General features: G+C 46.2%; 1 protein-coding gene across 1 annotated transcript in view; it reads left to right on the top strand.

Annotated features, from left to right (window-relative positions):
* C8HXorf58 (chromosome 8 CXorf58 homolog) overlaps window positions 1-14,100 on the top strand; it is a 714,653-nt gene that overhangs the window by 301,620 nt on the left and 398,933 nt on the right. The window contains exon 5 of the mRNA XM_085622411.1: window positions 6,006-6,117. Coding sequence (XP_085478537.1) covers window positions 6,006-6,117 — 112 coding nt within the window. The remainder of the gene's footprint in view (window positions 1-6,005; window positions 6,118-14,100) is intronic.

A 14,100-nucleotide genomic window follows, 5' to 3' on the forward strand; every position in this document is an offset into this window, starting at 1 on the left:
CCTTGCAGGCTAAAAATAGGAGATTGGTTCCGTGTCAAAAATCCCATCATGGTAGGGAAGGGTTTTTCAAAGTTTAAGGATCCTGTTCAAGTTTGTGAGGTAAGGAAGAATGCGGTGAAACTTTCTGATGGGAACTGGTGGGGCATCTCTCGTGTAGCTTTAATTCCACGTAATTTTTCAGTCCCGAAGAAAGTTGCAAATTTCTCACGAAGCAATTCTGCTCCACGCAGGAGTGATCGTATTCACCGGAAGCCCACAAGATTTAACGATTTTGTTCCTCGTTAAAATTTCTAAAGAGGAGGGGATGATGGTTGGTGTATTCTTATTTGAAATGTTCTAATTTGAATTTATTCCCTTTTTCTTATTTAATCTACTCTTATTTCAAAGAGGAAGTTTTTATTGTTTTTACATGTACTGTTATTTTAGAAATGTATGCTTTAAGGAATGTATAGGTGTTATATTTCTGTTTTACTGTTTTTCTTATTTTCCTGTTATCTTGTTTTAAAAAAAAGGGAGATGTGTGGTAATGTGTATCTACTAAACCTCTGGCTTAGAATGTAATGAGCTCATGGAGCAAGTGTTCTGTATTCCTGTATGAACATTCTTGTAAGAGTCAGTTGCTCCAGAACCCCTTCTTTGATGGATGTACTTTCAGATTAAACCCTTAATTCTAAGCATGTTCTTGCAAGACTCTTCACTACATGAACATACTCCTTCGCACAATTAACATTGGGAACGTACACATCCTACACGACCTTCTAATACATTAGCATAGCATTGTTCATAAGATAAGTATCTGAAAACCATATTATCACTCAGCGAAACAATACAATGACAATCCCAATGGGGGCGATTACTCATCTACTAATTCGAGTCAGTCCCTTCACCAATCAAGCGCAAATTATCAGGGGTCACAAAGCTCTCACACAGTGCCACCCATGCATCCAAATCATCCTGAAGCTTCACATCTTTTCCTGTATGCTTAATTTGAAGTTCCTCACCAATGACCACTCTGGCACATCCTTCTCCAAGTGGTCCACCGATGGGGCCCTCTGCAACATACAGGAGATGGCTACCCTCCTCCTAGCCAACACCAAGGCAGGCTGCAAGCACTTGTAGGGCATTTTTCGCCCCATGGGCCTAGCAATATTCCCCAGCAGACAGAACTGTGGTGTAAGATCACCACGCAGTAAACACAAGCCTTTCTACCACTACAGTCCAATAAGCCTTTACCAGCAGGCAACCCCAGGCCAAATGCAGAAGGCACGCTCCTACACTGCAACAACGAGAAAATCCATCAGCGCGATCTGGAAATATATGGCTCAATGCCAGGGGCGTCATGTAGGTACGATGGAGAAAATGAAAACTTAAATCTAGCATTGCTGGAGAGTGATCGTGTCAGGGCATGCACCTGCGCCCAGTCCTCATCAGAAAGCAGGTCCCCGAGATCAGTGTCCAATGCCTCCCGAGCCCACAAAGGGTAGTGAGTAACGTCTGCCACCATGGCTTTTGAAAGCAATGATGCCAAATGCCGCTCTGACCCACTAGACAGCATGACCGCCAGTGTGCTGGATACGCCGGTGCCATGGGTTATACGGTCCAGGTCTGCTGGACAAACTCTACCAAGCCAGCATAGTGGAGAAAGTGATCAGGCCCCGCCCCAAACTAAAGTCCGCATCCTCAAAGGTGATAAAGTGCTCATTAGTGTATAAGTCTCCTGTTGTCTTTCATTTCATGTGTCATATCGGAGCAAGAATCCATATCCGCAGTTGACGGGGAAACTGAGCCCTGTGAAGCAATACCGTCACCAGCCACTGCCACACAGGTGTCATCTGCCAGGCCACATGTGGGAGTTCCATTGAAATTCCCTACCCTTCCATCAACAACGTCGAGAGATCAGCATCCCCTATCATTCCGGCCACCAACCGCTTTTCCCAGTTACTGCCTTCCTCCAATTACTACCTTAAGTTCCAACTCTCGGGTAACAGTAGTCATTTTAGGCATTTGTTGTTTGAGCATAGAGACATCCCCGTGCAGACAGTCGATGTTACCCTCTGCTGCCTTCACCTTGTCAGCTACCTTCCGCAGGTCCAGCCAAAGCAGATTGACATCAATAGAAACTGCCTTAATCTTACTCTCCAATGCAGTATGGGAACCTGGATTTCGAAAACGACAAAACAACATGTCTTTGTGCCATGCCAAGCAGCACTGCCTATGGTATAGGGACAGCACCCCTCTAGCAGGCTTTACAAGCCCTATGACAGGGTGCACTATATCTCAGGTGAGGGCATATCTGCAAAGTAGGTATGCCCCAACAATATTTGTCTATTCTTAATATTGATTGTATGTGCCAGTGAAGCCATAGAGCATACATGGGCTGAAACTCGAGTTCCCCAGCACCATTATGGCTTTACTGAACCCAGGAGTGTTTGGTACCAAACAACTCCTCTCAATAAACCCACACTGATGCCAGTGTGGAATTTATTGAAACATGCACCCAGATGGCACCTCAGAGGTGCCCTCTCGAAACCTACCAACACTTGTGTAGTCTCTGACTGGCTTTAGGCAGCCTGCCACCACCAGCAGACATGTTTCTGGACCCCTGCTCTCTGAGGCCAAAAACAAAGCACATCCTGTGCGGAGGTGTCACCCCTCCTCCCCCAGGATGAGCACAGTACTCAAGAGGGGAGATTCAAAGGCCTTAGCACCTTTTGTAAGGTGACCCCAGTCTCTGCTGCTTGCAGCAGATGGCAGGCCCCGGTTCAAACCCCCATTTTTGATGGGAGAATTGGCGGAAAAACCAAGATAGAATAGGAGGTGTGACCCCCTTCGCCAACTCCATTCCTCCTTTGCTGGAGGAGAAGTTAAGCACATTTTTCAGTGCCCACCATCTTGAAGATGGTGGGACTTATCCAATCAGGACTAGGGCTATCTCCCCCCTACAGGAGTGTGACATATTAGTGGGTGTAGACACCCCAGGTAAGGAACCCATGGGTCCCTACCTGTTACTCCCCTGTAACACCCCTAAATCTAGCATTAAGGTGGTTCCCCCAGACCCTGAAAACAGAATCCTGATGACCTAAGAAGACCCGGACAGTACAGCGTCGCACCATCAGAGAAGACTGCCAACACCAACTGACTTGGCCCCAGCCCTATTGGCCTGTCTGCAACCCTCGACGATCCCGCGCCAAAAGATGACTTTTCCTGCAGCCCAGCGACCTCCAAAGGTTTGGGAGGACTGCCTGCGTTTGACAAAGATCAAGATCTCCTGTGGACAGCAGACCTGTCCAGAAGAAACCAACTTTAAAGGAAAGGAACTCAGCCCTGAGGAACCACAAAACCACCTCCGAACCCACTTCTGCACCTGACGTCCATGTCCCGAGTCCAAGTGGCTTACTGGTCCGGCAAGGGTTCCCCAGCAATTCTGAGCCAGAGCCCAGCTTAGGCTGACCCCTGCGGGATCCTTTCTTGACGCCTGCAGCCTGAATCCAAAGACTTCCCTTGACCGTGACCTGCCCGGTAAACTGTACCCATCGGCAAAGGACACAACTGCACCCGAATCCCTTGGGCCTTAGGGAGCTTGACCAATGGTGTCCCTACGTCCCCTAGCATCAGAACTTACCTGGGCAGCTGTGGACTTTCTTTGTGCAGTCTCGTGGCCAGAACCTGCAGCAATAGCAGCATTGTGATTGGTCTGAGCGCCATGTTTCGGCGCATTAACGGCTACAGGGAGGCTTTGCATGTTCCTCACCAGGCTGTGTAATGCAGCCTGGTGGGGAAGATGCAAAGTGTACGTGACTGCTTTGTGACCCAAGAGGGCAGGCTAAGAAGTCATATGCACTTAGGGAGCGCAAACCACTCCTCTCCCTGCAATGCCCAGCCCTGCCCCGCCCCGTGACCGACTGACTTCCATAGGAAAAAATACAATGATAATAACAATAGTTATTATCATTGTATTTTCCCTCTTGAGCAGTGGGGTGATGCTCCTTCGCCTTAGCGGAGGAGCCGCCACTGGCCTGCAGCCTCTTTCCAAAACCGATCTCCCCTATTAAGTTACATTGGGCGCCCAACGCTGTGTTGGCACTCTGCACCCGGCGTGCCCCTGAGCCGCTGAGGGTGTCAGTTTGGTGCTGCCTTGTGGCCCCGCTGTACTTACCTTAACTCCAGGAGATCGGCGCTTGACTCCGCTCTACTCTCATCTGAGCAGTGCATCTTCAATCACCCTCAGTCTCCATTGATTAACATTGGGCGCCTGACCCCGAATTTGACCACTTCACATGGCCGCCCCTTTGCCGCATGTGGTGCATTCTTGTTACCAATTTGAACCTTGCCTGGTGTTGACCTGAAACCCTGAAGACTGAATCTGTAAGTTGTGTACTTACCTGAAAAACTGCATTGTTGTTTCCTCAATGGGCTATCATTGCACATCCCGAAAATTGCAGTGTACACTCTTTGAAGTGAAAAGTATTTTTCCTGAAAAACATACATACCTTTTTGTGTACATCTTGTTCTTGAAATAAATCTTGAAAGAAGCTTATTTTTCTAAAATTGTTGTGGGTTTCCTTTTTAAGGTCCAGTGTCATTTATTAACTATTGTGTGCATAATAAATGTCTTACACTACTCTGAGTTAGGCCTAAGGCAGCTCGCCCACACTACCACAAATAGAGCACTTTGGGTTTACATTGAACCCTGTACACTTCTGGGGGAATCTCTGGACTCTGTGCAAGATATAGCCACTTAGTGGTATACCATATACAGAGCCAGCCTCTTACATGCCATGTCTGCTGTAGCCTGGGATTTTTTTCAGGGCATTTAATTTATGCATCTCTTGGCTGGATGCAGCAGGATATTTACTAATGCACGCCTAATACAGATGAAATTATGCTTTGTCGTTTTCAAAATAATTAACTCATGATGTTTCTTGTGAGAATTGTTTGTCCTAAGGAAGCAGCCATCGACTGTTAGACACATATGCTGTTTGTGTGTTTTAAAGATTGCTGATGTACGTACGGCTACATATATAAGGAATGAACGTTTCAATTATACGATCTCACAGTGCCTTTTAACTTGAATATGTGCTTCATGTTGTGGTTACCAAGGCGGTAATCCAAACACTATCTTCACCTTTCTTAACACGGAAAGCGTAACCAATGATAGAGACAAGTGACATTATTCCCCTTTGCAAACATCGTAGTGATTGGCGGGAAGTTTAATTTATTTTATGTGAAGGAGATGCGCTAAAACGAACTTTCGACCTTGAGTTGTCTGGCTTAGAGCGGGTATTTCCGGTCTTCTCGAGCAGCAGTTGCTTCTGCTGAAGGGTTTGATGTTAGGTGGTTGGTGCATAGATTATGGCTGGTGTCCACCTAGCCTGCTCTGCCTCTGACATAGGCTTGTTTTTGGAAGGGAGAGGGGCAGCAACTTCTGCTGCTAGGGCCAAAGCAGTCAATCCATGCTCTGGCAGCAGTGACCGTGACAAGGAATGGCCATACTGTGGTGGCGATGTCTACGGCTCAATTGCATTCTGGGAGTTTTAGTTCTCAGTTGAGCCAATTTATATAAAGGCCATAATAGAACTGATTACAAAATTAAAAAAGCAAATGACTGGAAAGCTGGTGTCGTAATCACATGGCGACCTGTTGATACATTATGTGTTTTTTCCTGCGCCTTATTTTGCTGCAATTGATGTTATTGCTAATGACGTTATTGTCTGTCTCAATAGCTCTCATGCTAGCGCAGTAAGCAAATCCCAATATTATGATGATACCATATTTTAATTCGTTTTGTGAATTGTGTAGTGGCAGTTGAAAATGTATTTGCGATAAATGCAAGTCAACACACTCAAATTAAAGACATCTGTTCACACGGTGATGATTACAAAAATAATTCAGTTTTAGATTGCATCCAATGGTTTTCAGCGTCGTGTAATATTTGTGATAGAAATAAATGGTACAGTGTAAAGCACTGCTTGTGAAATAGTGGAAAACTTTCTTTTTCATTTCAGGTTCGCTGGAGAGGAGTTTCCACCTTTCATCGTGTTTAAGATTTTCCATTGTGCAGGTGGTCGAGGAAACAAGTACATGAATGGGAAAACAGCAATATACTCGTCAAATGAGGTGACGTGTGTCCTGTAGTCTTGTTTGTTTGTAATGTGCGTTAGTGCAGTTTCTTTACATTGATAACATTGCTGTAAGACAGTGGCGGGAGAGGGGGGGGGGGGGGGGGGGGAGCTAAATAGCAGCCTCAAACGACCAGAGTTCCAGACATGCCATCATTTGCGAACTCCGGTTAAAAAGACTTAATCAGAAAATGAGGGGGTTCCTTTGCCTTCAGTCCTTTATATGGCTGTAAACAGAAAGGTGGCCTGTTGCCAAACCTGTTTTTTCAACCATTTAGACTTTGCAAGCTGTGAATAAGTACGTATACTTTATCAACATGGGCCAACAAATAGATTGGCCAAGGCTGAAGTGAAAATGAAATTAGACTCAGAAAGGAGATAGGTAGATATTTACCGGCTATTGCTTGGAAAGGATTAATTAAAGCTGCCACGGACGTCACGAGCGCCGCCATAGAAAAATCAGTGCATCTAGCTAGAAGGCAGTATGTTTGCCCTATGCCTCTAGAAATATGGGCTGGGGAAGGGGGGCTGCTGGTCGGACTGGTTGGAGGATAATTCAAAGAGCTAGATCTTGAGGTCCTCTCTGAATTGGGTCAGTGACGCAGATTGCCTGAGGTGGAGGGACAAGTTGTTACAGGTCTTGGCGGCGAGGGAGTAGAACAACCTTCCTCCGGTTCTGGTCTTGTAGATCCTTGGCGCAGAGGCGAGTTGGGAGGATCGGAGTTGTCTGGTGGGTACATGCAGTGTGAGGCGGTGGTTGAGTGAAGTAAGCAACCAACGCAGGTAAGAAGAAAGCTTCTTTATTATCAGATAAGTAACTGCATCCTCAGCTTGCTAGAACAACCAGGTCATACACTCTGAAATCCTGCCTCGTCAACATTCTAAGGCAGGCTTCATGTCAGGGTTCTAAAGTTAAACCATTGTGCGAAAGGGAGAGGGGGGGTTTGGGAATGTTCCAAGTGGTAAGATTACAACACATCTTCCTCCTAAACAACACCAAGGAGGAAAGTTAAACAACATATGATCAGTGAGGGATAACAGGAAAAGCGCCCTGCAGGATCCCCAAAACCACAGGTCCCAAGGATGAATTACACATCATATAATATGTACCACCATACTGAAATCTTTGTGCCAATTCGGAGCCTTTCTTTCTCGGCCCCCTCTTCTCGTTTGAGCTTCCCCAGCCCTAGCTTCCTGCACCAGGGTCATGTTGTCTTCCCTGTGGCCCCCATTCCTCATATCCAAAGCCACCCGATCCATACTCCATTTTTTTCCATCTTCCAGAATTACTACATTTCTTTTCACATCCTTAATTTTCTCTGGAGCAAAGTATTTTCCACCTTTGCTACCAAAGCTCTCCGGTTTCCTGATATACACACTTTGCCCCTGACTGAGACTCCTCTCCTTTGCACCCCATTTCCTGTCATACCACTCCTTGTACTTTTTTTGTCTGGAATCAGTTCTTTCCCTGAATTCCTCCGTGTTGACCACTACCTTCTCCTTAGGACACAACCAATTTGGAGACAACTTTGAACCAGCCTTCCTACCTCTCAACAATTCAAAAGGGGTATGATCTGTTGAGAGGCTGGGTGTGGTATGGTATGACCATAAAATGTCTCTAATGGCGGGCTCAATTGACATCCCTGATTTGACAGCCAGTTGTATACACTCTTTCAACATCCGATTAGCCCTCTCCACCTTCCCATTGGCCTTGGGACAATACAACGGGGTACGCACATGGGATATGGACATGTCTTTCAGGAACTCTTTCATCTCCTCTGAAACGAATTGAACCCCATTATCTGTGACCATGATGGAGGGAATGCCCTCTTTAGAAAATACCTCACTCATGAAATCTATAAGTGATTTGGTATTGATGGTATTCACAAATTTACAAGAGATCCAATTTGAGAAATAGTCAATAAGCACCAAAAGGTACCATTCATGAGGTCCCTGTCCAATCCTAACTTGTCCCAAGGAACCCTTGGGATTTCCACCGGTATGAGTGGGGAGCGCCTAATGCATCTTGACTTGTCACTGATGCCGCAGGAATAGCAGTCCTTCACCTTATCTTCCATTAACTGATCCATTCCTGGGAACCAGTAATCAGCTCTCAATTTTGCCTTACTCAAGCTCCTACCCATGTGCCCCTCATGGGTAAGATCAATAATTTTGATTCTTAAGCCCTCGGGAGGAACAATTTTCCCAGACTTGAGCAGTAATCTTCCTTCTATTGACAAGTCATTACGCACATTCCAAAATGGCTGAATATCTCCCGGAAGATCTCTGCACTTGTTGGGCCATCCTTGGATTACATAAGACTTGACTTTACTCAGGATGTTGTCCTGTTCGGAGTGAAAGTCCCACAACTCTCTCGTTACTGCTGGTATCTTTACCTCCATCACACTCTCTTTACCAGTAGCTTCCTCGTCCTGTCTTCCTAAAGGTGCCCTAGATAGGAAATCAGCAACTTTGTTTTGTTGACCCGGAACAAAACCCATTTTGAAGTTGAAACCCTGTAGACCCAGGACCCATTTTGCAATTCGTGGCGTCATATTCTCCATGTCCTTATTACCCAACAAACTGACTAAAGGTTTGTGGTCAGTGTATATTTCAAAAGGCATACCCCACACATACAAACTGAAATGCTTGATTGCCCAATACACTGCCAATGCCTCCTTTTCTATAGTCGAATAGTTGGATTCTGCTGCTGATAAGGTTCTTGAAGCAAAAGCCACCACCTTCATGTTCTCATTTTCTCTTTGTGATAGCCTATTCCTTTATTACTGGCATCCGTGGAGATGATTGTGTCTTTGTTCACATCAAAATTGCCAATGTATGGAGCTGCAGCGATGGCCTCCTTTATGTTTTCAAACGCTCCTTCTTGTTCCTTACCCCAAATGAACTCCTTGTTTTTTTTTATCAGATCTCTCAAGGGTTGTGCAATCATAGCAAAGTTCCTGATAAACTTTGACATATATTCTGCTAGGCCTAGAAATGAAAGCACCTCTTCTTTATTTGTTGGCGTGGGTGCTCTCCTCACAGCTTCCACCAGATCATTTTTTAGCTTGATCCCTTCTCCAGAAGTTATGTGTCCCAAGTAATCAACCGATGTAACACCCACCTTACATTTGCTTTCCCTTGTGGTGAATCCCACCTCTTTCAATCTTTTCAACACCCTCTCAACATTCTCATTATGTTCCCCATCATTTGACCCATAAATAAGAATGTCATCTTGGAAACACATTGACTTAGGACAATCTTTGATAACATGTTGCATCACTCTCTGAAAAGCAGAAGCCGCCGACGCCAGTCCAAAAGGCATTCTTAAAAATTTGTAATTGCCAAATGGAGTGGTAAAGGCTGTTAAAGGTTGGGATTCAGGGTGAAGCTTGATCTGATAATAGGCAGATGATAGATCCAGAACACTAAACACTTTCGCTCCCTGCAAAGTGCTCAGCATCTCATGGATCCTAGGTAATGGATGTCTATCCACTATAATGTTTCCATTCAATGTTCTCAAGTCCACACAGAGCCTAATGCTCTTTCCCCCATCCTTGGTCGTGATGACTATGGGTGCCAACCACGCTGAACTCTCAACCTCCTGAATGACCCCTTGTTTAACCAATTTTTCTAACTCCATCTTTAAGGGTTCTCTCATTAGTAAGGGGATTGATCGTGTTCTGTGAACCACGGGTATTGCTCCTTCTTTTAACACTATTTTGTGCATATAATTTTTAAGCAGACCCAACTCTTCATTAAACACTTCTGGATAACTCTTAATCAAATTTGCACCAACCTCTGGGGGATCAATGAGTAGTACCTGCTCACTATTGTTGGGGTCAAGTTTAATACCTAGTTCCTTCTGATGTTTCCATCCTAAGAGACTTGATCTTTCACTAGTAATGTATACCTTTCCTACTGTGTGCCTATCCTTGAATTAAATTCTCATCCTTACCATCCCTTCTAAAGGTATGGGAACCCTGTTGTACCCTGAGGGAGCAATGTCTGCTGTTTCAAACTTGACATTATTTTTTGAAAACTTCTCATTAAACACACTCTTTTCCACCAATGTAAAAGGAGAACATGAATCAGCATACACTTTAAAAGATTCACCATCCAACTTTATCTCACATGTGGGATACGAGGTATTAGCTTCCGTGCTCTCCCCCTCAATCTGAAAAATAAAGCTCTTTTCCTCCACATCTTCTGCCTCATTATGTTCAACCACATGAACCTTTGGAGTGAATACATTACACACCTTGGAAAAATGCCCTTTTTTGTTGCATTTTCTACACACAATATTTCTAGCTGGACATTTCCAATTGTTTGCCAAATGATTATGGCTACCGCATCTGAAACACTGCAAACTACCTGCCTTTTTACCAGAAATATCTTTGTATTTGTTGTCCACTATACAGACAGCCTCCGTACTTGGCAAGTCTTTCGACTCTGACTTCTCTCTTCCTGCCTCCCCAATTCTCATTTCTTTCATACATTGTGCTGTGTGTTCCAACCCTTTGGCTATATTAATAGCCTCCTCAAGATCCGGGTTACGTGTAAGCAGTTCTTCCTGAACCTTCACATCATTAGTGCATCTCACCAGTTGGTCCCTTATCAAAGAGTCCGTGAGAGCCCCAAACTCACAAGTTGCTGCCATACCCCGCAACACCGCAACATAGGAAGAAACCTTCTCATCCTTCCTTTGATTCCTCTTAAAAAACTTGTGCCTTTCAAGAACCACATTTGTTTTCACCTTGAAATGTGCCTCCAACTTCCTCAACGTATATTCATAGACATCTACCCCTTCATCCTCCTCCAGGGGCTCGTCTTCCACTAATCTCCCTGTGATATCTTCATAAACTTTTCTGCCATGAATCCCCAGATTATGCAACAGAATGTGTTGCTTTCTTACATTTGAAAAATTACCGCCCCCTATAGCAATTAAGTAAGATTTGAAAATGCCTTCCCACCTTCTCCATGGGATATCTGGCTCCCCTAACTCGTTTAAAAATGGGGGTGGTTGACTCATTCCCGCACCTGCCATGGTTCCCTCAGATCACACTATGTACTCCACTTTACTACTCCACCCGTACAGAACTCAACAGTGCTTGGAGAGAAAGAATCACCCCAATGGAACTCAGCAGAGGGGAGAAAAGGAATGATAAATTAAGAAATTGCAAATAAATAACTGTGAGTGAGGGGTCATGCAATTAACACATGTAGCAAGCACAACACCATGAAATAAACACTGAATAAATGATTTAGCAGTGAATACACAGAAAAATATGTTACTCTTGAACAGTGCTGCCCACCACCGTGTAGTCCTCTTTCTATGACTGAAACAGTTCCTCAGAAACGCCTCTACAGGGACGGAGGCGGGTACTTCCAGTCATCAAGTCTGAGTGGAACACAAAGCGCTGACTGCACAGCCTTCGCTCTGAATCCCGTTTTGCTGACTTCCCCTCGAAATCGTCGAGCCACGGAGATCTTAGCAGGCTAAATCTTATTTGAAGAACCCCAGGCAAGGCGCAAAACGATCGGTGCTGCAATCGTAACACTACTCGGCTTCCGAAGCTGTCGATCGGCAAACCACAGACCGCTGCTTCCACCAACGTTGCCGTAGCTACAAACGCCCCAACCTCAGACGAACCAAAAGGCGAGCACTGACCAACTTGCCCCTTCAGCCCTCTTTATTTTCTTCCATCGCGCTGTCCTCCTCAAGGCTCAAACTTTCCTTGACCCGGAAAGAAGGTCGGAGCGACTCCACTGACTGAACCATAAACGTCAATAGAAGCCTTGCTCTGCTACTACTAACGATGCGCTCTACGCCTTCGCAAAAGCCACAGCGAAAGTTGACAATATCCTGGCTCACCACAGGCTTAAGTTTACTTTGTCTCAAATTCAGGCACCAGTGGCTACTTGCGCTTTGAATTAATTATGACCACAGTATAGCATCTTCATAATTTTCTCACGGTGTTACAGCATACATTAGCAGTGCGCCTCACCGTCTTGCTAGTCGATGCGCTCCAGCCACCAACCGATGCTCTCCACACTGTTTTAACTTCTGCAGCAGCAAGCTAAAATGACACAGGGGAGGAGGCAGTGCCGTCTCTGACACGGCCTCCCTTTTCCTCGTCGCCAAAGTGAAGTAAGCAACCAACGCAGGTAAGAAGAAATCTTCTTTATTATCAGATAAGTAACTGCATCCTCAGCTTTCTAGAACAACCAGGTCATACACTCTGAAGTCCTGCCTCGTCAACATTCTAAGGCAGGCTTCATGTCAGGGTTCTAAAGTTAAACCATTGTGCGAAAGGGAGAGGGGGGTTTGGGAATGTTCCAAGTGGTAAGATTACAACATTGAGGTATGCTGGTCCTTCATCGTGTAGAGCTTTGTAGGTGTGAGTGAGGAGCTTGAAATTGATTCTCTTGTTGACTGGGAGCCAGTGGAATTGTCGGAGGTGTTGCGTGATGTGGCTGCGGCAGGGGACGTCAAGTACCAGTCTGGCTGCGGTGGTTTGGACGTTCTATAGTTTCTTGAGCTGTTTCTGGGTGACGCCGGCATAGAGTGTGTTGCCATAGTTGAGTCTACTGTTGATGAGTGTGTAGGTGACCGTCTTTCTGTATTCTGTAGGGATCCATCTGAATGTCTTCGAAGCAGGCGGAGCGTGCAGAAGCAGGCTTAGGAAACTGCGTTGATTTGGCGATTCATGGTGAGCGATGATTCCAGTACGAAGCCGAGATTGCGTGCAGTGTCCATCAGCGAGGAGGAGGCCCCAGAGCGGCTGGCCACCAGGAGTTGTCCCAAGCTGAAGGGGTGGGTCCCAGGATGAGTACTTCGGTCTTGTCCGAGGTGAGCTTGAGGCAGCTGTCTTTCATCCAGGTAGCAACAGCCTTCATTCCACTGTGGAAGTTGGTTCTGGCTGTTGTGGGTTAGTTGGCGAGGGAGAGAATCAGCTGGGTGTCATCAGCGTATGAGACAATGTTGAGTCCATGGATTCTGACGATGGCTGTGAGGGGGGACCATGTAGATGTTGAAGAGGTTGGGGCTAAGGGGCCAGCCCTGGGGCACTCCACAACTGATCTCTGTGGGTTCTGAGAGGAACAGTGGTAGTCTGACTTGCTGGGTCTGGCCGCTGTGGAAGGAGTGGATCCAGTTCAGAGCCTTGTCGCAGATGCCGGCGGCATGGAGTCTCGTTGTTGGGGTGCAGTGGGAGGCGGTGTCAAAAGCGGCCGAGAGGTCTAGTAGGATGAGGGCTGCAGTCTCGCCTGGTCGAGGAGGGAACGGATGTCGTGAGTGCTGGTGAGGAGTGCAGTCTCTGTACTGTGGTTGCTTCGGAAACCAGATTGGAAGGTGTCCAGGACGTGGTTCATCTTGATGAACTCATACAGTTGGGAGTTGATGGCCTTCTCGGTGACTGTGGCTGCAAATGGGAGGAGGGAGATGGATCGGAAGTTCTTGAGGTCTTTTGGGTCTGCTTGTGGCTTCTTCAGCAGGGGGTTGATCTTGGCGTGTTTCCAGTCGGGGAAGGTGGCGGTTTCGATGGAGCAGTTGATGGTGCAGCGAAGCTGGGGGGCAATGGCAGCGGCTGCTCTGTGGAAGATGTGGTACGGGCGAGGATTCGTGGGGGCTCAGGAGTGGATGCTCTTCAAGGTCTTGAGTGTGTCCCCTGTTGTGAGTGGGGTCCTGCAGAGCACGGTCTGTTGGGGTGCGGCTTGGTTGTGTGCGATGATGGTGGGAGTAGTGGGCGGGTCTAGGGTGTTGAATTTGGCGTAGATCTTCCTGATCTTTGGGTGGAAGAACGTGACAAGTTTGTTGCAGAGGTCTTGGGAGGGGGAAACATCTGTGGTCTCGCTGTTGGGTCTGGCAAACTCCTTGACAATGCATAATTTTGATGCATGAGTTTGACACTGCATATCTGCACTGATGCATAATTAGCTCCGTAGAACTGAGAATCGCACCGTTCTGATCGGTCACAAA

The sequence above is a fragment of the Triturus cristatus genome, chromosome 8 (assembly GCF_964204655.1).
Source record: "Triturus cristatus chromosome 8, aTriCri1.1, whole genome shotgun sequence".
Classification (NCBI taxonomy): Eukaryota; Metazoa; Chordata; class Amphibia; order Caudata; family Salamandridae; genus Triturus; species Triturus cristatus.